The sequence below is a fragment of the Sturnira hondurensis genome, unplaced genomic scaffold (assembly GCF_014824575.4).
Source record: "Sturnira hondurensis isolate 20B ecotype Veracruz unplaced genomic scaffold, ASM1482457v3 Scaffold0000780, whole genome shotgun sequence".
Taxonomy (NCBI): Eukaryota; Metazoa; Chordata; class Mammalia; order Chiroptera; family Phyllostomidae; genus Sturnira; species Sturnira hondurensis.
Window position 1 is genome coordinate 14,929,015 of NW_028073411.1, and position 24,762 is coordinate 14,953,776.

General features: G+C 58.7%; 1 protein-coding gene across 1 annotated transcript in view; it reads left to right on the top strand.

The window, feature by feature from the left end:
- The first annotated feature begins 3,585 nt into the window (after positions 1–3,585).
- The window catches only part of WDR1 (WD repeat domain 1), a 32,181-nt gene continuing 11,004 nt past the window's right edge, over positions 3,586–24,762 (top strand). The window contains exons 1-8 of the mRNA XM_037045891.1: positions 3,586–3,793; positions 4,214–4,335; positions 11,441–11,531; positions 15,313–15,460; positions 16,592–16,772; positions 23,029–23,106; positions 23,443–23,523; positions 23,810–24,043. Coding sequence (XP_036901786.1) covers positions 3,778–3,793; positions 4,214–4,335; positions 11,441–11,531; positions 15,313–15,460; positions 16,592–16,772; positions 23,029–23,106; positions 23,443–23,523; positions 23,810–24,043 — 951 coding nt within the window. The 5' untranslated portion in view covers positions 3,586–3,777. The remainder of the gene's footprint in view (positions 3,794–4,213; positions 4,336–11,440; positions 11,532–15,312; positions 15,461–16,591; positions 16,773–23,028; positions 23,107–23,442; positions 23,524–23,809; positions 24,044–24,762) is intronic.

The following is a 24,762-nucleotide window of genomic DNA, read 5'->3' on the forward strand; positions in this document are numbered from 1 at the left end:
CCTGTTGTATAGGTTTATAAAGGCGGGTTAGGGTTTTGTGTTATTAGTCTTCTGACAAAGCCCAGAGGACAAGAGCAGTGGAGAGCTTTTGGGGTGACGACCCAGCCGCCCTCAATAGATCTCTCTTCTAGTAGGAAGGCCCAGAGCCCCACCCCAGCATTCCAGAATCACCAGGCAGGTACTGTGTGGCTAGGTGAGCCCCAGGTGACTTTGCCTCTAGCCTCCCTTTGTCACTAAGACGACCATGAATGGACCCTTGATCTGATCGGGGTAGTTGTCAGGGGCTGCTTTTGGTGAGCACTGGAGAAGACGTGGCACCCAGGCTGGCTGGCTGCAGGGGTGGGGGATCTGTTCCAGACACACTTCAGAGACAGCCCCTTGAGTGTGGCATACCCGAGCTACAGGGAAGGATCCAAGAAGACAGACTCCTAGACGGGGCAGGGCCCTGCCCTCCCGGGATGTGGACTAGTCCCCCTGAGAGCACCTGAAGAGGGGAATGCCCACTTCACCCCCTGTTGCTCCCTGCGCAGAGCCCTTTGTACGGGGGCCCGACACTGGAACAGGAATGAGCAGTTGCCTGAGCCTGGACATGAGAATGTGGGGTTGCAGGTGCACAAGTAGGTGTATGGGCCTTGGAGAGAAGTTCGGAACTCCTGTCCCATCCCTTTCTCTGTTCCTTCCTGAAGTTTCTGAGAGCAGGGGCCCAAACCCGTCTCTTGGGTATATTCCCACTTACAGGAGAGGAAACAGGGCTGAGGCGAAGCGTGCACTAGGGTGAGTTCCCGTAGAAACACACATCCCCAGCCCTCGTTTACTACAAAGCTTTCAGCGGAACTGACCTGAAACCCATCTCACTCCAGCGAGGGGAAGTCGGAAGGCCTCCTACACACACCCGGAGCCAATTCTAAGGGTTTCGTCCAAGTTACCCAGTTCACGTGACTGCAACCAGTTTATCCGAAGCCAGTCTCGGGCTTTTCTTCGAGGAAAGAGTTAAGGAGGTGCCCTAATAGCACGTTTTCCAAACACACTAATTTACACTTTGGAATTCAGAGCAAGTTCAGGCCATGCTCTCCTTGCTCATTCCCTCCAGGACAACAATCAGCAGCTTCATTTGGCTCACTTGGCAAGCCTTTGGCTAACTATCAGAAAAACATGTGGTCCCGTTCCTGTGATGTTTACCAGGCAGAGGGGAGGCGGGCCGATGCACCCAGCAGGAGCAGGAGTGAACGTAACACATGCTTTGGTCTACCTTGAGACTTCAGTCGAAGGGACTGGCCTCACATATCCCTGCCTGGATACCAGGGAGACAGCTGGTTACACAAGTGAGATGATGCTCAGAAGTCCTGGGCTGACACGGAGAACCACTGGGGTAGGGACCTTTCAAGTCCCCACTGAAGGCCAAGGGCATGCTGTGTCAGATTACGTTAAAGAAGGTATGGGTGAGGAGAAGGCAAACCCAAGGAAAAGTCCTGGAACCACAGTACTCTGGACTCCACCCTGGTGTTACTGAGCCCACCAAACGGAGATCACCCCGCAGGGGAACCAGGGGAATGGCGCCTTGTGCCCTCGCTTTTCAACCCCAGCAACTGCCTGCCAGGCACGTTGTTTTGTAGACACTCATGATTTCTATCACAATTGGCACCCCTCCCCCTCCCAGCTTAGGAGCACCCAGACCAACACAGGACTTCCATAGAGCCTAGCACCCTACCAGGTACCTGGAAGTGTTTTACCCAAGTTTGCTTTATAGTCTCACATTGAACAATGCTAAGTCCAACAAGGCTTTTTATGCACCTACATAAGTGTCATCAGCTTGCAGCAGCTTGAGGTTGGTGCCTTAGTTTTATGCCCCTACGATCACATAAATGCCCTTGGGATGAACTTCAATTGTCAAACCTGCTCTAAACCCCAGTCCCATTAAGGTCTGACCATTGAATCCTGGCTTCTCAGGATAGTTAACAGCCCTCACTTGTGGTTTGTGTTTCTGCTGGAAGAATCCCATTTTGTACCAAGACATTTCCAGGGTCATTCAGTTCACAAAGCGACCTTCACCTCTACTGTCTGACTTGCATTTGGGGTGTTAGGTCATCCATGTGAGCATCTACAATGTGCTAGGGATCTATTCCAGACGGAAAGTCAGGGATGGGAGTATCAAAAGTGTTTGCAAGGGTGGAAAGTTGAAGTTTAAAGTAGTCAGGGGTAGGTGACTTGAACATTTCAGTACTTTTTGGACAAGTAATTCAAGGTAAAGAACAGATATAGAGGCCCTGGGGCAGGAACAACTAGGATATTTTCTGCTAGCCAAGGTCAGGTTAGGGGAGAAAAGCAAGGAGGGAGTGTACAGTAGAGAGCAGACAGTGCAGATGGAGCCTGAGAATTCCCGAGACCCACCCCAGAGGGCCCAGCAGGCCATTCCAGGACTTTCAGCTTTTACTCTGAGACTTGGAGTTCCTGTAGGTCTTCAACTAGGGAAGAGTGAAATTTGTTTTCAAGCTAGAGGAAACACCCAGGCGGCTACCTGGAGGACAGATGAAAGCTGGGGAAGGGAGCCTAGGGACACACCTGCAGTAACTAACCCAGGTGAGCCTTCACAACCTGATTCTGCATAACAGCCAAGGAGGCAAAACAGGATTAACCTGGATACAGTTTTTGAAAAACAGTCAACAGAATTTCCCATTAGACACAGTAAGTCTAGAGTCGTTCAAACGTTTAAAGCTTGAACTAAAACAAAACACGTAAGTACAAGCAGGTACTTTACGTATACTCACAGAACCCTTCCCCTCAACTGGGGGGGGGAAGTACCCGCCCCCCCCATCCCGACAAACCGAAAGGTGAGGCTCAAAGTAACACTTCAAAACCCTTGCTTTCCTCCTCCGAGCCGCTGCTTTGATCTTATAAAATGAAATTCCCCTTCTGCTTTCTTGATGAGGAAAGAAAACCCTGAGTTTCTTAGAACCTACACCCCTCCCCCACCCGGCGCGCTCTTGTTGGCTTCTTAGCTTTTTAAGTTACGAGAAAGCTCGGGCCCAGTCAGCATAGGACACCCCTCAAGTTTCTGCACCTGCAACTGTTTTTGAGTGAAGGGCATTCCCATTCACCCATGATTTTTTTTTTTAAAGAAAAGAAAAAGCACTACGCTTGCAAAACCCCAGCGGACACCTGGCAGCTTCTGCAAACACAGGGCGCCGACAGGGCCGGAAGCTAACGGCTCTGGAACGGCCGCTACGCGTAGGCATGAAGGACTTTCCCAGACTCCCTCCCCTCCACGCGCTGAAGCTTTCAGCGCCCCCAAAGACCAGCCTTGCACAGGCCAACTTCCCTTCCCAAAAACCAACAGCACCACCCTTACCCACCCGCACCCAAGAACATTCTGACCAGAAACACTGCTCGCGCCACCTTTTCATAGGTCCTCCGGGTGACGCCACTTCCGGAGGCGGGGCCTCCGGGCGGGGGCCGTGGAGGAGGAGGGGCGCGGCCGGGTCCGCGCAGGCTCGCCGGGGCCGCTGCGCCTAGCTGAGCGCTTGACTATATATGGTCAAAGCTGGGGGCGAGCCGCGCGCGGGGCCGCGCTTCCGGGTTCGGCGCGTCCGCAGCGGCTGCGCGCAGGGCAGGGCGCGAGCAGACCTTGGAGCCCCGGCCTCGGACCGCCCCCTCTGCGTCCGGCACGCCCGGCGCCGCCTTCGGTCCATTTCCCCGGCTCGGCCTCGGCCAGGTCTGATTCCCAGCGCGGGCAGCCCCTGAGGGTCGCGGCGAGCGCGGGGCGTTAACAAGTGGGCGAGGATGCCGTACGAGATCAGTAAGTGCCGCGGCCCGGTGCCCCTGGGGTGAACGCCCGCGCTACCAGACCCCCTCGGCCATCGGTGGGGCGTGGGCGGCTCGGTGGGGTCCACGGGCGCGAGGGGGGGTGCGGGCGCAGGCTCGCGAGCGCCTTGCCGCCCTCCGGTGCGACATCGATCTCGGGGGCCCCAAAGTTGGAGCTGCGGGCCGGGCCCTGTGGAGCCCCCACGTCCCCGAAGGGCCTGGAGGGGATAGTGGACCAGGAAGTCACACGGTCCCCTACGCTCCTTCAAAGTGGCGTCCGCCCCTCCCGTGGAGGCAACAGGTGACCGGCTAAGACCGGTCCTGAGCCCCTGCTCTTCTCCCCTCCGTCCTCAGCCAGCAGGGGACCGAGGCGGGGCGCTCCTTAACGTGCGCTGCTGCGTTTGTGTCTCTGCAGAGAAGGTGTTCGCCAGCCTCCCGCAAGTGGAGAGGGGCGTCTCCAAAATCATCGGCGGCGACCCTAAAGGCAATAATTTTCTTTACACCAATGGGAAGTGTGTTATTCTGAGGAACATCGATGTAAGTATCCCCTTCCCCCCACCAGGCGCCGGTTCAGTCCTGAGCAACGGAGCTCGTGGTTAATTCTCCTTCCCCTTCTACCCTTTCCTTCCCGGACCGGTGGCTTGGGAAGGAGAGGACACCACGCCCCTCAGCCATGGGGCCACACCTCAGAAAGCTCTGGAAGACTGTTTCAAGCTTGTTCAGAACCGGTTCTCTTCATGGGGAAACTGAGGCCCGTAGTGGTTCCCATAAGCATAAGGGCTCTGGAGTTGGGGGTGACACAGGCCCATCAGCTGCTGCTTGACGTTGGGGTGGTGACTTAGGCCTCTCTGAGCCCCATTTTCCTCTTCTGTGAAATGGAGATGAGATGAGGCTCCCCCCACTTCCCCTGGCTGCCCTGCCCAGCTGAAGGAGATGAGGTGGCCCTCCAGCCCAGCATGACTGGCATTCACCCAGCACTTGGTGAATGGGCACTTGTGCTTCATCACCGTTAACACACCCAGGGTCTCCCGGCACGGCTGAGCCCCTACCCATACCCAGGCCTCTGCACTGAAGCCTCATCTTCCCCTTACGAATCTGAGCCCTGGTGCCAAATCAGAAACCAGTTAATTCCCATGAACCACCCGTGGAAGCGGGCCTCCTGTCCCCAGGCTGAGAATGCTTCAAGAGCCAGTTCCTTGGGAAATCCTTGCGTATTTCTGCACTGCTCTGTGATGATTGAAATGACCCAGTCTGCTTGTCATTCTCCTCACTGGCAGGATGGCACACTGAGATCTTTCTTCTCCCTAACTCAGTTTGAGTGATGCTGGGGGTGGGGGGTGGAAGCTAGAGATGCAAGCAGGACCATTTAGGGCTGGAGGGGCTTCTCCTCAGCCAGGCTCAGGCCTTTTACACAGTACGTAGGTGGGTGATTTTTGCTTTCACCAGGGGTGTCTGCTTCACATCTCTGGTGAGTAACTGTGCTCCATAGGTTGGGATTGTCACTGATCAGGCGTGCTTGCCTTCAGGAACCTCAGCTGGCTGAGGGAATGAAGGGCGTCTGTGGGCCTCGGTTTCCTTGTCTGTAAAAGTGGAGCCTCTTCAGGGTCGAGGTGCTGCTGGTCCCCCACCCCCACCCCCACCCCCACCCCACCTCCGGTGAATCCAGCCACTGCTGTTTCTCTGCTGGAAAATGGGAGATCTGTTTAGCGGTTTCTGCCCAGGGTTGCTGGGCACCTGAAGTGAGGGGGTGGGTGGGTGTGAATGTGCTTTCAAGGTGCTAACAGCTAGTCTACTACTCACATAGATTCTTAGAAAGCTGATCTGGTCTCACTCAGAACTGGGGGAAGTATCACCAAGGACTTCGATTGCAATGATCCAGAGAGCTCCAGACTGAGGGCCTGAAATTTTGAGAAGAGTTGAGATGGCCTTACGTAGATAGTCACTTGCAGTTCAGCAAATGAAGTGGGCGAAAGCAGCTCAGGGGTGCAGACTGTGGACCCCTCGGGCTTGCCCCTAGCAAGGCAGGCACGTGTTGTGGCTGTCGGCACTCACTTCCAGACACCGACCTCACTCGAAGTACCTACTGCATCTGGTACCGTGAACAGTCGTTATACTGCCAAACCTCCTTCAACCGCACAGTGGGCCCAGGGCTCTAAGAGCATCAGGCTCAGTTGGTGAAGGCAGCCAAGAACTGGAGCTGGTTCCCGTGGAGAAGCTGCTCACAGCCACGGATGACCACCCCCATTGCAAGAGGCGGCCCCTGACTTGGGAAATCCGTGCCGGTCTTTACTTTAACCACCACCCCCAAGTTAACTGTTCTCCTTTGAGGATGCATTTGCTTTTACTTCCTAGTTGTTTGTAAGTTTCTGCAGGGCCAGGACAGGACAGGATGGTGCTGAGGTGTTCCTCCATGTTCTGGGTGTAAACCAGGCACAGGGGCCCTTGTGTGACGGGCCGCTGGTGCGACTATCAGGAGGGCAGGTGCTCTGGAGAAGACCAGAGTCCTCGTCAACATGCAGGGACTGGGGAAGACGGCTGGTTGGAGGACAGGCTCAGTGCATGGAGAAGGGGCGGGAAAGGGAGGTGGGACTGGACGTGGAGCATCTGATTAGCATCTCAGCCTCAGTGTGCCCAGACCACATTTGGGTTTCCCATGTGTCCTTCCCCCGGGATAGCAGTGCGGTCCCCCAGGCCTTGGGCTCGATTCCACCCCTCTCTCCCACACCATGTTTAACTCTTCGAGGAGTCCTACTGATGCTACATTCAGAGTAACTTCAGAGTCTAACACATTTTCACTACTTCCTCTTCCATCCTCTTCCAAGCTACCACCCCCTCCTGGACTGCAGAAACACAAACAGCACCTGGGCCTGCTCTGTGCACCGCACTGGACTGTGTCAGACCAGGTTGCTCCTCTGCCCTCCCTCGCTGTGGCTGATAAGGCCTCCATCTGGCCTCAGATCGCACCTCACACTGCTCCAGGCAGAGCCCGTTAGAGCCGTCCTCGGTGCTCGCTGTTTAGCAGGGAAAGCCAACTCGGGAACTCTGGAGCCTGGGCGGACGCAGAGAAAGCAGTGAAGCCGCGGGGCACTCAGCACGGGAGGCTCCGAGCGCCTGCAGGCCCGGGGAAGACACCTAGAGGGTCGGTGGTGCCAGCATGTGGAGCATGGTTGGCAAGAGGGCTCCACAGGATGGGTGCAGGGCTCTGGCAGTGGGTGTCAAGCAGTCCTACCACGGAGCCCAGCCCTGGTCCAAAGGGCACCAGCACCATTAAAAAGCTACCCAGCCGGTCATGAAGTCTGTGGTAGAAGGATTAGATTCTTTTGTATCTGAGATTTGTCGCAGGGTGACCAGTTAAGAAGCTGACAAGGATGTATATACTACTTAGCAAGTGCTTCTCAGCTGGTACAGCCAGGCCTTGCTTCTTGGGGCCCCTCCACGGCCAGCCCCCCTCTCACTGAGCTCTGCCTATGGCCACAGTGCCCAAGGTTGAAATCAGTGCTTCTCCGGCCATTTTGCCCCACCCCCTTAGTAATCTAGCCTAGGATGTCAATCATGGCCTTGGAAGAACCCTGCTGGGTGGATTCTAAAACACTAGGTTAAGCGCTTTAGAAGGGGTGTCCAGGCCTGTTTGGGGACAAGAGGGAAGACGCATCGGTGCCACAGAGCAACAAGGGAGGCTTCTGGAGAAAGGGTACTTTCGGGTTGGGTTTCAGGGGTGAGTGTGAGTTCTCCAGTAAGAAGGTGGAGGCAGAGGCCCCAGGGAGGGGGGCATCTAGAGGGAATCGCCTGTCCATCGAGGCTGGGAGGAGTTTGGCTTGCATCCTCTCTGCGCTGTCCTGTACTCCCGCTGGGTGGATGGGGACGTCAAAGCCTTCTTGCAGGAAAAAGAGAAGACTGCAGCCTCCCACGTGAAGCCAGTGGAGAGGTGGTCATATTTCTGGTTGGGTTGTGAACGCTGTCCCTTCCTGTGCCACCTGCCCCACCCAACAGAGGGCCATCACCCAACCTTATGGGTAAACTGCTGTGGTGACCTCTGGCCCTAGCTCTGCACCCAGACAGGAATGCAAAAGAGCTTGGGGGCGCAGGGGCAGCTCGGGTCAACACTGCTGGTGCACAGTGTATGTGAGTGGCTCTCCTGGGCTGGGAAAGGTCCCCAGGGGTCTGTTGGGTGTGCTGCCCATGGGAGGGCCCTCTGCACAGGATGGGGGGGCGGACAGGGACGGTCTGAGGTTGGGTCCTGAACCTGCCTTCCAACAGCGCTGTGGGGGGCCATGGTGCTGGGAAGCGGGAAGGGGACCACCCTCCCCTTGTTCCCGCAGACGTGCAGTGGGGTGGCCCATGGTCCTGAGTCTTGTCACATTTGTGACTCCTCTCGAATAGTGTCTTCTGTGTCTTGCCTCCAGTCAAGCCCTGAGTTCAGCAGGGGGACACCTTGTGGGACAGAGCTGGGGTCAGGCCTCCTAGCTGCTGAAGGAAGGGTTTCCAAGGCAGGAATGGGGGACTCGGTGACCACGGTGGATTGTTGGCAGGTAGAGATCAGGGTCCTGGGCCAGTTGGGGGGCGGGCAGGAAGAACTGGGTGGAATCTAGTTGGGGTGGAAGGAGGAGGTGGACTTGGGCGCTGTTAGAAGATGGGGCGGGGCTGGGGTGCAGGCAAGGCAGCCAGAAGTTTTGGCGGCCCTGTCAGCCCCTGCTCACATCTTCATGGTGCCCCCAGGGCCTTGGTGCCAGGCTTTCTCCTGCCTGAGGTCTCTGACTGCCAGAGCTAGGCGGTGCAGTGCCGGAAGGAAGGCCCAGGGCAGGGGCCCCTCGCCCAGCAGCAGTGCTCCTGGCCCACCCAGGTTTGCTTTTCCTCCCTCCCCGACTCCCCAAGGGAGCTGCTCACCCCAATCCTGCTTTCCTGGTCCCTGAGGCAACAGGAAGCTTTGGGGAGGGCGCTGGGCCTGAGTCCCGGTGCCTCTGGACCCACTGCTGGGGGATGGGCCTGATCTGTGGCAGAATATGTTGGGGACAGGGGAGGTGTCACTTCTGCCACTGGTGGCCGGCCTCCCTGTGTGGGGAGGAGTGGCTGCTGACACAGGCGGTCCTGTCCAGCCTGCAGGCCGCTGTCCCTTCGGGCTGGTTGTATTTGGAAGAGGAACATCTCGTCCAGCCCAGAGTTCTGGGGCTGAGCCTGCCAGGGGCAACCTCAGGAGTTTCCCACGCCCTGCCCTGTGCTTGCCAATGCCTTCCCTTTGAGGGGACAGGGATTCTTAGGACAGACTTCTCAGGGCCACCGCCCGTTGCTCTTCCTGTCACCCACCCTTCCCCGAAGGCCCCCCGTGGAGCCCACCCAGTTCAAGGCAGTGCAGGGTGGTGCATGTGCAAGTCACCAGGCTGTGAGTGCCAGCGTGGGTGGGTGGCTGCCCTCACGGGGTGCTGTGGGCTGTAGAGTGGGCCTGTGGTGGCCCAGGGAACTTGTCTGGGGCAGGACAGGGGAACCGGAAGGACTACTCTGGGCGGGAGCGGGCAGGCATGTCATGGACCCCAAGTGTCTTAGTTTCATTGAGGGGTAATGTAGCCGGAAGAAGCCCTCCGTTTTAAGTACAGACAACTTGAGTTTTTGTGAACTATGTATAGTCCTGTAACCACCCCCATAATCCACAGTCAGAGAACATTCCAGTCATTCTGCCAAGCCCCCTCTGCCCCTTGCAGTCAGTCGGCTCCCTCCACCCCCAACCCCCAGCAGGGACTGATCTGCTTCCTGTCACTTCTTTGCCTTTTCTGGCATTTTTCGTCAAAGGAGCTGTGCTCTGGGTGTGGGCTCCCTGTGGTGGGGGTTCTAGGAGCTGGTCCTCCGTGTTGCCAGCTCGGGTCAGCTTCTCCGTCTCCTGGCGGGAGACCTTTGGGTGGTTTCCATTTTCCGGCCCTTATGGATAAAGAGTCACTGGCCATGACTTTGTGCGGGCTTGTGTGTTTATTTCTCTTGGGTCGATGCCTGGGTGTGGACTGCTGGGTTTCTGCAGGGTGAGTGTGTGCTTAGCTATGAATACCCAGCCCGGCCGTTCTCTGCTGCCCTCATTCCCACCAGCAGTGCAGGAACACCCCAGTGTCCCGTCCCCCACCCCCACGCATGCTGCTCGGTGGCACCAGGCTTTAATTTTACTCATTCCAGTGAGCGCACAGCGGTAACTCCTTGTAGTTTTGATTTGCATTTCCCAAAGGACCGGTGGTGCTGAGCGCCGGCTTCTAATCCTTTTCATTCCCTTATCTGCCATTCAGACTATCTTTTTTGGGTATCTGACATCTTTCTAACTTCATTAGCAAATGTTTATTCCGAGAGGAATTAATTTATGAGTCACGTAGTAATAAGTGTTAAGTCTTGGGGTGAAAGAGCAGGATGTGAAACTGATTTCCTTCCAGAGGCATTTCTCGGGCACCTGCTAATTGCTGACTGCGATGGTGGCTGAGGAGGTGACTGCGTGTGGAGCAGGTCACAGGAGGGTTGGAAGCTGGGGGTGGTAGCATGTGTCATGGCTGCCTCCAGGGCGTGTGGAGTGCTTTGGAAGCACAGAGGAGGGGACAGGCCATCTCAGGGGGCTTCGTGGAAGAGGAGCCACTGGGCTGGCCGAGGGACAAGCCGAGGGGCTTGGGGCTGCCGGGATTGGCAGGAGGTGGCCGGTGGTTGATGGGGCTGGAAATCAGGGTGTGCTGCTCTGGTGGTTGGTGGGGAGGAGGGATGTGGGCCTCCTGTGGCCGGAGGCTGAGCAGAGTGCAGGCCTCTGATCCTGAAAGGAGATGGGGAGGGGGGACTGCCAGGTGGCCAGAACAGGTCGGGGGTCTGTTGGGGGTCCAGTTACTTGTACCTGCAGCAGCTTAGTCTGTGGGAAGCTGCCTTTCAGAGAAAGTTGACAGCGGGTTTCAGGGATGCTGGGGCTGAGTCTTTATTCCCTCCCGAAAGCAAACTGCCATGGACACAAATCAAGAGCATCTGTGTGTGTGTGCGCCCACGTGTGTATGAGGGGTAGGGGGTGGGCGCCACCATTTACGGTCAGTGAGTCACGTGTTAAAACCTGCCTGTCGCACAGTAAAGATGCTTCTGGTCTCGAAGGCCAGCCCCGTCTTGCTGCAGAGTCCAGCAAGCCTTTGGTCTGTGCCAGGCCAGGGGCTGGGAGTCCAGCCTTCCCACCGAGGGTTCTGATGGGGAGAGGCTCCCAGCCCCGTGCCCTGCTCTCTTCTCCTGCCTCAAAGCAGAGGCTCCGGCTTGGGTCCTGCCCCGAGTGGCGGTTGGGGACAGGGCTGCTTCTGAGTGGGGTGGGGGAGGGGCACCACTGAGTGGTGGAGCTCCGACATGAAGAATCGGCTGCTGCTCGCACAAATTGGAGAAAATTTGTGTCTGGATTTTGAAGAATGAAACTTCTGTTCTATGTGTCTATTTCACAAATACCTAGGAGAGAAAAGTACCTTGACTTCTCTAATTAAATAGATGAGAGATTTACAGCTCCCTAGAATCCTACCCGCCGGAGCTAGGCAGGTAGGTGTGCTTCTGGGCTTTTCTTTAGGAAGCGTTCAACTTCCATTTTGTGCCGCTGTCCCCTAAAATCTGGCCGTCGGGAGAGGGGAGTGGTTTCTGTGTGCCTGTGTTCACTCGAGTCCCCTTGCAGAACCCAGCCGTCGCCGACATCTACACTGAGCACGCCCATCAAGTCGTGGTGGCCAAGTATGCGCCCAGCGGATTCTACATCGCCTCTGGAGGTACCTGTGTGCGCGTGGCTCGTGAACGCACTTGGCGTGGCCGAGGTGGCTTTAGAGCCAGGCCGGGCTCCCTTCTCCGGAGGGTGGGGGACAGTTGAAGGGATGGGGTGGGGGTGGAGCCCATGTGATTAGTTTCTTGGGGCTGACAAAGCATAAAGCCACCAAAAAGCCCCATTCCATTACCTGTTAGTTTGCAGCTTGCCAGCTGGTCCATCCTCAGAGGTCAGCAGAAATGCCCTGTGAGGCTGGCCAGAGGCCTTTGAGGCGGCTGTATCAGGGTTACTGGAGCTCGTGAGTGTGTGCGCACGGGCGCTTCTGAATCGAGGCTTTGTCTCGTGCTACCTTATCTGCTGCTCCTGCCTGGTCCCCAGCGCAGTGCCGGCCTCCGTCTGGGTCAGCTCCTCTCATTCTTGGTCTGGGCCTATGCTGCAGCCAGGCTCAGTGGGCAGCTGGGCGCAGAGATCTTCCCCTGTGTTGCTGCCTTTATTCACCCAGTCCTTTGAGGTAGATCTTCCGCCATTCACAGGTAAGAAAGGGAGGCGCAGTTACAGTGACTTGCTGCACCCCCGCGTCCCGTTCATTCACACGCTCTGCATGTGTCTGTTGTCTGCCTTGCCTGCGCCCAGCCCGTCTTGGGCCCCAGGGAGAGAGCCCAGGGAGGAGGTGACCTGGGCGTCCCCGAAGCCCCGGAGAGCAACAGATAGAACCAAAGTGCTGAAGGAACTAACCAGCCATGGGGGAGGGCTGGGATTCACACACAGCAGTGGCTGTTTTGTCTACCCTGCCCTTGCTCCGGGCGTGGCCGGCGGTGCACGGGCCTGCCCCTGAAGGGCGCACCCTCCCAGCTGTGCGGCCTTCCTTGAATCACCTGTCTTCCTGGGCCTTTGTTTTCTCTGCTGTACCTGGGCTGCTAGTACCTGCCAGGTCTGTTTGTGAAGGGTCCCGTGTGGCGATGCCTGTAAGATACCTAGGCCGGCTCTTGTGTGGTGGGCACCTGACGACCGATGACCACAGTGTCTGTCACCCACACCTGGCTCATCAGGCAGCAGGCCTGCTGGCTGAGCACAGCGCCGGCCAGCCGGGGTCGTGTGTGAAGGGCTTGGCCAGGCATCCGGCACATGGTGGGCACTTACTGGTTTGGTGTTTGACCTGCTCTGATTTGTCTCCTGTGACTTACTTTAGCCCTCTGGATTTTTTTTTCTTCTGGCCCTGGGGCCTTGTGAGACAGTGTCTTCTCCAGAGAGCAGGGTCGGGGGAGGCCCCACTGCCTGCGTGGCGTAAGCTTCCCTGCCCTGGCCTGTGTCCCCAGGCAGGGTGTTCAGCCAGACAAACGTCGCTGGCCTTCAGGTGCTGATGCGGAGTCCATGAGGAGGGCTGGCGCAGAGAGGGTCACAGAGGACAGTCCACACAAGTCCAGGGTCAGTGTGATACTTTCTTCCCAGTGCCCTGGTTGAATGGGGGCCCAGGCAGACTCGGGTGCACACGGGCACCGGTGTCCTTGGGCGGAGCTCACATCCACAGTTGCAGCGCACTGGTCCTTCGTCCAGATCCAAGTCGGTGACGTGTTCTGCAGAGACAAGAGCCCAGGGCTGAGTTAAGCAGTGTGAGTGTGTGTGCAGTTTGCCGTGAGGAGGAAGAGAAGACCGATCGAGCGCTGTGCCTGCGTGCGTTGCCTGGCAACTGCTGTGCCTGCCTGGGGTGGGGGTCCCAGGGCCTCGAGAAGCCTGCCATTCACTCCTAGACAGGACGCCAGCCCTCGGGAAGGCCTGTGGTGTGCGGAAGCCTGTGCCAGGGCCTGGGCCTCCAGCCCGAACGAGGCAGTCCATGTGTCTACTGTCAGGCAGGACCCCTGGTGCTGCGGGGTGATGCTTCTCAGCATGGAGCCACCGCCGGGGCAGGCCGCCCCCTTTCTAGTGGTGGTTTCCTCAGGTGATTTAGGTGTTGGGGTTCGCACCCCAGGCACTGATTCCCGGGTGACCCTCAGAAAGCAGGACCCTGGGGCCTGAGCCCAGAGGAGAGAAGGATGTGAGCGCTGCTCGGGCTGTGGGCTGCTGTGAGCCGAGGCCTCTGGCTCCGTAGCCACTCTCCCCCGGCTCTGCGGAGCAGCCGGCGCGTGAGCGGATGTGTGCTCACTATCTGTGGTCCTTGAGGCCCCAGGCAGCTGCCTGTCCGCTGTGCCCCCAGCACTCGCCCGTGGCGCTCTGTCGCTGCTGGGTGACTGCCTGGGGTGCCCTGGTCAGGTGGGGCCTGAGTGCCCGGTCTGCAGCTCTGTGGTGGTGTTCTGGCCCCAGCTACTTCTGAAAGGAACTTGGGACATTGATGAGCAAGCAGGACCTGATGGAATAGGCCACTGGGGGTAGGGGTGCAGCAGGGAGCCTGAGCTGACGCAGCACAGGCGGCGCGTGCTGAGCCCAGGGAGATGGGAAAACTGGGCTCACCCCTGTGCTGTGGGGTGCCCTGGGCCTTGTGCTGTGGGCAGTACAGCCCTGGACAGCCCACTGCATGCCAAGTGCGCATGCGAGCCCTTCCCGCACACATGCCGCTGCCCCCTGCTGCTGCCTTTCGTTTCCCTGCTGGCCAGTTGGTTTAGTGAAGGGACTTAACCAAGGTCCAGGTCACCTCGCTGTGACTCCCCTTGGGTGATGTGCCAGGCGGTCTTCCTAGACGTTGCCCAGAGAGGACGGGAGCCCCTGGGAGCCCCTCAGTTAGTGATGTTCTCGTGGAAGGTGTCTCCCGTCTGCCCCCCAGCTGGCCTGTGGGTGCCAGGCATTTGCTCCTAGGGAGAGGCCCCCACAGAGCCTGCGGTGTGCTGAGGGCTCGTCCGAGACTCTCCGCCTGTGGACGCGTCTCACCTTGGTGACAGCCCTCTGGGTGGCACAGTTACTCACCCCGCAGTGGGGGCATGAGGCCCATTCAGACTCGCTGGAGCGGGCGCTGGCCTCTCTTCTCTTGTCCCCCCTGAACAGGACAAAAGCTGCTCTCGAGAGACCACTGTAGAGTTAGCGCTGGGTGCCCAAGAGGCCCAGGGTCCTGGGGGGCCCCTCGGGGCTGAGGGTTTAAGCCTCCAGTGTTGGTGTTGAATCCTCTGTTTGTCCTGCTGGTTTGGGGGTCAGTACTCATGGGGGGGGTTGTGCTTGGGACTTGGTGACAGGCTGGTAGCAGGTAGGGAAGGACTGTTACCACTAACCCACGACAGAGGCTGCAAGGCCTGCCCCCAGTTCTGTCCGTGATGTGGCTCCTTCCGGCACCCGCCCTGTGTCTCGCCAGCGGCTCAGCTGGGAGTTATAGGCTTGTGCTGCGGCCGGCCGCTGACTGCCTGAGGCGTGGGAGCGGGGTACATCTGCACACCCCTTGGGTCCCCATGTGTGTCCTAGCATGCTTCTGTTAGTAATGCAGTGACTGGGTGGGACAGGCGGGTGTCCCTGGTGTGCTCGCATTGTGCAAAGGAAGAACTTTAGTCCCCCAGTGTTACGGAAGTTGCCTGAGGCCCATGAGCCATTTCAATCCCCTACAAAGGAAGAAATAAAATGAGGCTGCATCTCAAGACCTTGGGTTTGCCACCTGCATCCCTGGGCTTGCTGTTGCCTGTGTGGCCTTGTGATGCAGTGGTCACCGGCCAGGGGCACAGACCCAGTAGTGTCCTCGTGGACCAGCAGGCTCTGGTCCGTGAGTGGCCAAGTACTGTTATCCTACAAACATGTCCCTCTACCCAGACAGCCTTGTGCCCACGTGGCCCTGGACCCGTGGTGACGTGGCTCCTGCCACCCCGTTGTGTCTGCAGATGTGTCTGGGAAGCTGAGGATCTGGGACACCACGCAGAAGGAGCACCTCTTGAAGTACGAGTATCAGCCTTTCGCTGGGAAGATCAAGGACATTGCTTGGACGGAAGACAGTAAGAGGATCGCAGTGGTCGGGGAAGGAAGGGAGAAGTGAGTCTCTGGCCTCGGCCCCTCCCTGCCCACGTCCCCTGCTTTGCTGCTTCCTCGGTGTCCCTGGGGGGGAGGGGACACCCTCAGTGGCCTCAGCGTGCCAGCGGGGACTAGTATGTGCCAAGTCCCATAGGTGCCAGGCCCTTGGGCCTTCCTCACAAACGTGTGACCAGCACGAGCCACTGGCTCCTTCAGGGTGGGCCTCAGTGACGTGTCACAGTGGGTGAGCCCCCAGGGTTTGTCTCGGGGCCCAGGCACCTCCTCTCTGTGTTTGAAGTCCTGGAACTCCCCTCGTGCCCACACTGCAGGCTGCAGGCAGCAGGAAAAGGGGAGAGAGAGACGAGAGCAGGGTCGGGGTCCTTCCCAGCAGCCACACGGGGCCACACCTGGCTGCGAGGGAGAGTGGGTGTTCTCCCTAGCTGGGCACATCACCCTGGGTCCCCCTACTGCGGGAGACGGGGCAGAGGGACACTGGGTAGGTGGCCCCTGGTGGCTGCTGCAGTCAGGGCCTGATGCCCAGGGGGGTTGATCAGGGCTCCCTCTGGGGCACCACGGCTGCCTTCACAGATTCGAACTGGGCAGGCACGGTCTCTACCCCTCACGGGGAGGCTCCTTTTAGCCCTTGTCATGGTAGGTGTCAGGTCTTCCTTAGCATTTCAAGTCCTCCTTGGTGGTCCTAACAGTTCCTTTTGCGTTTGATTGCACGTAGTAACCAAAACAGCACATCCTCACTGAATGCCAGCCGAGAGCAAGGCAGCCTCTCCTTCCTAGGAGGGGTGGCAGTAAGTGCTGTGTTCCCTCTTCCTGCCCAGTGAGGAGACCCACGGCACCACGGAGCGGGTCCCCTGGCCGGTGCTTTCTAAGGCACCTTCCATGCGGGAGGCCCGTGGGCTCTGGGCCTCGCAGACACATCTAGAAGGACCTCTGGTCTCTCCTAAAAGGCATGTGTTCTTGGTGCTCACGACAAATGCTGCATAGGGCCAGAACCGCTGCGCCTTCAGGGTGAGCTCTTCAGACAGGCGTGCGTCCTGCATGGTCACAAGATGGGCCACGCTGTCCGCCCGGCCGCCCATGTGTTATCCAGGTTCCTGGGGCTGATTGTTTTCCCTGTGGCCCCTCTCGTTGGTGAAGGTTTGGAGCCGTCTTCCTGTGGGACAGTGGCTCTTCTGTGGGTGAGATCACGGGACACAACAAAGTCATCAACAGTGTGGACATCAAGCAGAGCAGGCCATACCGGCTGGCGACAGGCAGCGACGATAACTGCGCTGCATTCTTTGAGGGGCCACCATTCAAGTTCAAGTTTACAATTGGCGTAAGTGGACTTCTCTCTAGGGTAGCTTTGGGTGAACTTGGTGGTTTGTATGTGAGGTCGGTGGAGTCTAAATGTGTTTGATGCTGATGGAAGAGAGGTCATGGCACAGACCAGTGGCGTGTGGGCAGGAAATGGGGCTCATGAGGCGATGTCACCCAGGTGGGACACACACCAGCCCCTGTCCCTTGGATGGTTCCAGTTTCATCAAGAGGGCCCCACAGGGCTTCGCTCCAGGACGAGGTGTGCATTCTGGGTGGGTGTGGGACATACCTGTGAGCCATGTGGTCAGCACACAGCCAGGCATGCCGGCTGCACAGGGGCAGCCCAGGGCTGGCATCAGCCTGCTCTCAGTTGTGCCACCCTTAGGCCCACTGAGCCACCAAAGTGGCAGAGGAGGTGAGCTCCCAGTGACACTGGGACTTGTTTCTGGTGCCTTCCCGAGGAAAGAAGGTGGGTGCAAGGACACCCTATCAAGAGACACTCGAGGATAGATGCCCCAGTGAAGGGTCACGGGCTCGGGGGGGTGGTGAATGTCGTTGGGGTCTCAGTCCCAGGTCCGTGCATGCCCCTGACTGGCATGAGGTCCTGATCCTCTCCAGGCCTCCCCTTTCCCATCTGCAAGGTGGGTGTGGGGGTACCAGTTTCAGCAGTTTAACCAGGAGCTCGGCTGTGCTCAGCCTCCTGCAGGTTCGGCCTCATCGAGGGTTAAATGAGGTCTTGTCCTGCAGGAGGCTCCTTGAGGACTCCGGTTGACTTTGATGACAACGCAGTGAACTCTGACCCCTGGACCTGCACCCCAGGTGTAGCTGGAAAGGGCAGCAATGCTGCCTCAGTGTCCCCAGAGGGGGCAGTAGGCAGAACTTCCAGCCCATCTCGGTTCAGTCCTGAGGGCTCTCCTCAGGCTCCCTGGCAATCGTGAGGTGTTTTGTCTGTTTCATCGGGCCGCTCAGCGGGGCCTGGCCAATGCCTGAGTGGCAGGTGGTGTATGCTATGTTGGGGGGTTGTTCTCCTCCCCAGCCCCCTGCACTTCTCTCCTGCCCTCTCCTGGGACCACTGCCTAATTTTGGGGGGTGGGGGGACTTTGGTGAAGGCTGGTTCATGGTTGGTGTTTCCTGAGTGGGGATGTGCACCATAGAAGGCAGGGTGACCTCCTGGCTGCCGTGGCTGTCCCAGTGGAGCTGTGCCCGCGCCCCGAGCTCGCCACGCATTTTGTCTGGTTTCTGGGCCTCGGAGGCGGGGCTCTTCCCCCTGCCTGCGGGGGTCAGTTCCTCTCTGCACACATGGATTGCACCCAACACACTGGCTCAGGGGCAGGCTAGGGGACCTGATAGTTGAGCCCAGAGTCCACTCTGGCCTGTGCCCTCACTGCCCTACTAGCCTTCTCTTTGTGCTCACTTGGCCAGAATATTCTTTCTCCTTCTGTCCTCCTTTCTAGCCTGAGCACACAGCCCTCACTCTGAGGCCCCGGCCTGGGGGGCATGGGTAGAAAGGTTCGCCCAGCTGGTACCTGTCTCCAGGGTGGCTGGCAGCTTACCTGGAATCTTCCTGTCGAGCCCATTGCACTGGGGTCCCATGCGGGGACCTCGGAGAGATCAGAAGGGACTGTGAGCAAGAGCAGGGCACACTGGGTGTCGGCTCACTACTGCAGCCGGGTGGCTCTGCGACCTTCAGGCTGGTCGCCCCTTGGCCCTCCCAGGAAGCAGGGTGACGATGGCCTGCCTCTGCTGTCCCCACAGAGCTGGGGGCAGGGCAAGAGAGATGCTGGTGAATGGCTGAGTGTCCCTGTGGAGTTCTTGGGGCTTCCATCGGCACAGATTCTGACAGGCTCGGCTGACGTAGTGTAGGAAGGGCAGGGGGGCCCTCGAGTCCCCCACACCCTTCCGGAATGCCCAGTGAAGGTATAGACAACTTCGGGGGTGGACCTGCGACACCTCGAGGCTCGTCTACTGTGGGCATTCACAACCCTGAGTAAAGCTGCAACGCGGACTGGCAGGGGGCTGCCTGTCCACCCAGGTTCCAGCTCCTGCCACCTTCCTCTTGACCGTAGGATAAGTGGCGGGCATGTGAGGAGCACGGGTGTCAAGTTCAAGCTACCACCTTGAAAAGGAGCGAGCTGTGTTCTGAGCTCAGTCCATGTTGAAACAAAAGTATGTGAACCGGGGGGGTGTGAAACCAGTTTTCCAGACAAGCCAGGGTGACCAGACTCAAATCAGGCCACCTGCTGGCCAGTGTGTGGTCTCAGTGCTGTCCCTTCCTGCTCAGGCCGGCTGCTCCGGTTGTGCAGGGCAGGCGTGGACACCTGGCTCCTCCAGAGCTGGGCCACGGCTCCTCTAACCTGGCTGCCGGCCCCCTCTCGGGCCCTCCGTCCAGCCTTAGCCCACATTTGCCTGAACTCGAAATGGGCTTTTAAGAGGCCACAGGAGCACAGGATGGAGGGACCTTCCGCATGGAGTAGGCCCTGGCACCACCCACATTGCAGATGCAGTGGCATCTGGGGAGGTGACTTCCCGGGATCACAGGACACAGGTGTGGACGGAGTTCTTCAGGCAGCAGGATGAAGGTGGGGCAGGTGGGGACCCTGCCTGCACCTGCCTCACTCAGCATCTCCACTCGTCTGGCCCCGTGTGAGCTTGGGCGACTCTCTGCACCTCTCCAGCCACCTCCCTCTCCTCTGTCAGGTGTGCAAGGTGGCTGCCTAGATGACCGAGATGCCCCCTCTGGCACTTTTGAGAGCTGTGTTCACCTCAGGCCCCGGGTATTGCACCAAGTGGAGTAATTGGTTGAGCGGAGCAATTGCTCAGGCCAGCGTTGGGGCCTCGTTAGCCCTGGGCCTGCTTGTCCTGGCTGAGGCTGTGTGACCTGGGACTGGGGACTTCCTGTCGATCTGCCTAAGTGTCTGAGAGCAGGGCGGGTGCGCCTGCAGTGGAGGGACACCTGGTCTCCTCAGTGCACGTTCGACAGCTGGGTGCTCCGGGACAGGCTTTCACTTGCCACCTGGGTGTGGTCTTCCGTGTCACAGCTGCTCCAGACGGGGTGTCACTTCCTGTTAAACAGCCGCAGGTGAGTGAAGCCAGAAGCCTCAGTCTGGGCTGATGGTGGAAGTCTCGTCTTTGACAGTTAAGTCGCGTTTGAGCTCTGACACGTAGGGTTTCTGGTGGTGGCTCTTCCTTCCCGTTCCCCTGCTCACGACTGGGCAGAAGCAGCAGTGTTGGCTCTTCGCCCTCATCGCCCACGTGCCAGGTGCCGGCCCTGCCTGCTGCTCCGAGGCCTGCATTAGTGCAGTCGCGCTGGGGCTCAGCAGGGTGAGTGACCGTGGACAGTGGGTGGCCCAAGGAGGATTAGAACAAGTCTTCTGTCCCTTTGGTGATAGAAGGGGCAGGCAGATGGCAGGAAAGCTGGTCTTCATTGTGTTTGCCAGTCCTGCTGAGGCAGGTGATGGGTGTGGTGCTGCCCCTCGAGGCGCCGGACAGGGAGCTGCAGGGTGAGGAGGGCGGCGGGCACAGCAGCATTCCCATTCCAGAGGCCCAGCCGAGGGGCACGTGCCCTGCTCTGGGTGGTGGGGAGATGGAGGGCACAGGCGTCTGCAGCTGTTTCTTTCCAGGAGCTCACGGCAAGGAGATGAGGCAGGTGGGCACCGGGCATTTCAGTGTGAGGGTTGGAAGTGGAGGGACAGCACAGGCTGGTGGGATCAGGGAGGGCTCCCAGAGGGACACCTGAGCGGCCTGGAGTCTGGTGGCTCTCTGTCCCTATCAGTGATACGGACTTGGATGCATTAATTATTACCTAAGTGCTTTACGCCTCTGTTTTCTCAGTGGCGAAAGGGAGGAGCTGGTGGTGGGGAGCCAGTGATGGCGGGGCAGACGACGACGAGGGAGGGTCCCTGGGAGCTTCAGCGAGTGCTGGCTGGGACTGACGGTCAGCAGGAGGGGACCCGCCACCCAGGACCCAGACCCACAGGATCGTCCTGAGCCACAGTGATGGCAGGGGAGGGACAGGCCCTCGAGCCCCAGCCTAGTAGGTGGCAGCCAGGTTGGCCAGCCACAGAAGCCTGAGTCTCGGTCTCCTGCAATGTTGCCCCAGACAGTTCCTTCTTTGTACCCTGCCCTCACCGTGGAAAAAACTATTTTTAGCTCTCCCTCTTTTAGTTAATGGGCTGTTCAGGCACTCTCCCTTTAAATGGGCTATTTCAGGAGCAGACACTCACTGGACTTCTCATTTGGACACTTGGCTCCAATTGCAGGAAAAGCTGACAGGAGTTTCTAAAGCCACTCAGCGCCTGGTAGTTGGTCGGGGGCCTTTGCCCAGCCCTCACTAAACCCCGTCTAGCAGGGTCCCCCCCAGGAGCCTGGAGGGGAGTGGGGGCAGAGAGATGGGACAACAAGCATGTCAGCGCACTCGGTGGGCCACGTCCCGGTGACATCGGGGGCAGCTGATGCTGGGACTGAGGAGATGGGGACAGGCATTCAGTGAAGGCTTTTCTGCGGGGAGGCGGTGGCACTGTAATGGAATCACTGGGTGCTGTGTAGCAGCAGGAGGGGCGGGCACAGCCCTAGGTGTCTGGGGCTGCCTTCCAGGAGGGCATTCTGACTCTGGTGAGCCAGACCGTAGGGGGGATGTTCTGTTCCCTCCAGACTCATCAGAGGTGGGAAGCCTGGGCTTGCCTATCCCTAAGTTCTGGACCCCACCTCTTCTGGCCAGAAACGGTTCAGCCTTGGGGCCTGCGGGCATGACCTGGACCGTGGGGGGCCCTGTGTTCTGCCAACCCTCCCAGCAGACTCCTCAGGAACATGGTTCCTTTGATACCTGGCTTGGTGGTGCCCTGCCGGGAACCTCACCCAAATTTCTCTCCTGGTCTGGGTTCCTTCCTCAGCGTGACCATCACAGTTGAACCCGAAGGCTGTCCTGTGAGCGTTGGACAGTGTTGGTCATCCGTGCGTCCCTTTCCTGGGGCTGCCACAATGAAGTGCTGCCACCTGGGCAACTGCAGCGGCCACAGGGTTCTCTCGCTCCCGGGAGCCGGGGTCCAGGGTCACAGTGTGGGCAAGGCCCGGCTCCTCCACGTCCTTCCTCGACGTCCTTCCTCGACCCTCCCAGATCTGCTGGGCCAGGGCCCCGCCGGCTTGCAGCAGCGCAGCTCGGCCCCTGCCTCCAACCCCACACGTCCCCTTCCCTCTGTGTGTCCTTCTGAACCTCCCTCTTCCAAGAAGGACACCAGCCAGTGCAGGGAGCCCACCCTGGTGACGTCATCGTAACTCGATCTCATCCGCCAAGACCGTATTTCCAGATAAACAGTAATATTAAGTCAGTGCTCCACCTTGGGGAGAAGGGCAGGTGACTGCGTGTGATGCTTTACCCCAGTGTCGGCTCCGGGGGGCAGCGAACACCCCGCTGGGGGGTGGATGTGCGGCTGCAGCTGGGGTGGAAGAGCGGCTGGGCCCTGGGAGAAGGGGCCAGGCCTGGTCAGGCTTTGAGGTTGGGTTTTTGGAGGGTCATTGTTACACAGACCTTTCCCTCCTTGATGGAGTAGAGGAGTTTGTACTTCCTCCACATAAGGGAATCACCCCTGGAGGTCATTTCTCTTTTTTTTTTTTTTCCTTAAAGACTTTAATTTTTCATTTACTTATTTTTAAAGGGGAAGGGAAGGAGAGAGGGAGAGAAATATTAACATGTCACTATGTCCCTTGCTGGGAACTGGCCTGCAACCCAGCCACGTGCCCTAGCCACGTGCCCTGACTGGGAATCGAACCACGATCCTTTGGTTCACAGGCCCGTGCTGAATCCACTGAGCTACAACAGTCAGGGCTGGAGGTCATTTCTTCTCCTCACTTAGGTCCTTATTCCTCATGAGAGTCATAAGCATTGTTTAATTATTTTAAATACCCATTGATTGCCCACCAAATACCTGCCATGTTCCAGGCTTGGGCCAGGCCTAGGGATTGGGGATGAGGCCCTGCCTGTGTGGCCGGCAGGAAGCGTAGAGGTGGTGCTTGAACTGACTCTGGGGGGCGGAGGGGAAAGCAGGGAGTGGCTGGGAGGGGAGGGAGTCTCGGCTAGAGGACAGAGGGCCTTCCGAGCAGGGTGATGGGCCCGGGCCCGGGCCCAGGCAGGCGCTCACTGGCACTCGTAGAAGCCTGTGTTGTCCTGTGGGCTGCAGACTCACACTGGTGGCAGCGGCTGTGTAATGAAAGCCGCTATCGCGTGGAGAACCTTCCCGGACCTCCTGTCGTCAAGTGGATAACTGTCCCCTTTCCCGCAGGACCACAGCCGCTTTGTCAACTGTGTGCGATTCTCTCCCGATGGGAACAGATTTGCTACGGCCAGCGCTGACGGCCAGGTGAGGGCCCGGGGGCTGTGCAGGGGTGCTCATCTGACTTTCTCTGGGACTGTTTGGAAGAGGCCGGCTTTAGTAAGCCCGTCTTGGGAATCTCCTTCCTTCCCACTGCCTGGAACACGACTCTGTCACCAAGCCATCTCCAAAGCCCAGGGACAGCTGTCTGCTTGTAAATGGAGCAGAACTCAAAGTCTGTGAGCACTTTCTAGATTAATTTAGTTTCTGAGCCTCAGTCAAGAGCTCTGATAGCAGCGATGAGAACCAAAGAGCTCGTTTAGCTCGCTCGCTGCCTGGAGACTTGTGCTCGGGGAACTCACACGCCTCTCCCTCTGTTGAAAGATATACATCTACGACGGGAAGACGGGGGAGCAGGTGTGCGCACTGGGAGGCAGCAAGGCTCACGACGGAGGCATTTACGCTGTGAGTATGCGGCTTTGCCTGGGCTCGTGGTCCAGCTGGGCCTGCGTTTGCGCTCATCTGGACAGATTGGCAGGTAGAAGCTTCAGGGGCGGGGTGGTGGCACAGAGCTTCAGGGTCACGTCTGGCGGGTGACGTGGCGTGGACACTCATCCCATCCCTGCCCTGGCATGCCCCACTACCTCCGGCTTTGTTTCTTTCCACTCAGAAGTGGGGGCGGTCGCCAGGGGCTTTCTGGGGCCACTCCCCACTGAATTCTCCGACACTCTGCACTGTCTCGTTTGAGTAGATCAGCTGGAGTCCTGATAGCACCCACTTGCTCTCTGCTTCTGGAGACAAAACCTCGAAAATTTGGGACGTCAACGCGAACTCTGTCGTTACCACGTTTACCATGGGCTCCAATGTCCTGGACCAGCAGCTGGGTTGCTTGTGGCAGAAGGACCACCTCCTCAGCATCTCCCTGTCTGGGTACATCAACTACCTGGACAAAAACAACCCCAGCAAACCCTTGCGGGTCATCAAGGTAGGGCGGCGTTGCAGCGGCCCTGCCTGTGTGGGGCCTCAGGGGGAAAGGTGGGCTCTCAGCCTGGGGAAGGGAAAGACAGGAAGGCCGATGGGAGGCTGGGCCTGGGGTTTTGGTGGAGTAGAAGGACATGGGCTGCTTTTGGGGATGTAGCTTCAGCCGAGTGGGAGGCCAGGGGCCCTTTCCTTCCTCCTGTCCCGGGGGTTCAGCCTCTCTCAGTCAGGGGCTCGCGGGCTCTGACACCCAGAGCCTTGAGACAGGGGTTAGTGGAGCATCACCACAGGTGTGGGGAGCCATGAGAACTTCAAGGAGGAGGGTCAGATGGCCTTAGAGGTGCACATCGTGCCGGGTCTGAACATGGGGGTGCATGTGAGGAGCCCTTTGGGTTCCGTGTGGTTAGAACAGAAGGCGTGAGGGCTGTGGGAGGAATGGGGCTCAGAGCTGATGGGGCCTGAGGGGAGGAGGCCTCAAGTGCCTGGCCAGGAGTTTGGGTACCAGGGAGAGATTGGAGGGGTGAGAGGACCTCAGCCCCAGCCCCTGTCACCCAGGAGCCACCCTCCTGCCTTCCCCCACTGTCTGCCCTAGTGATTTTGTTCTCTCCGGAAACTTGCTGCCACACCAGGAGCACCTCAGGCCAACCCTGGTGCCCCTCAGCAGACCTGCCTCTGCCCGAGTAGTGGGACACCATCTGAAGTGGGAGCTCGGGGTCAGGCGGAGTC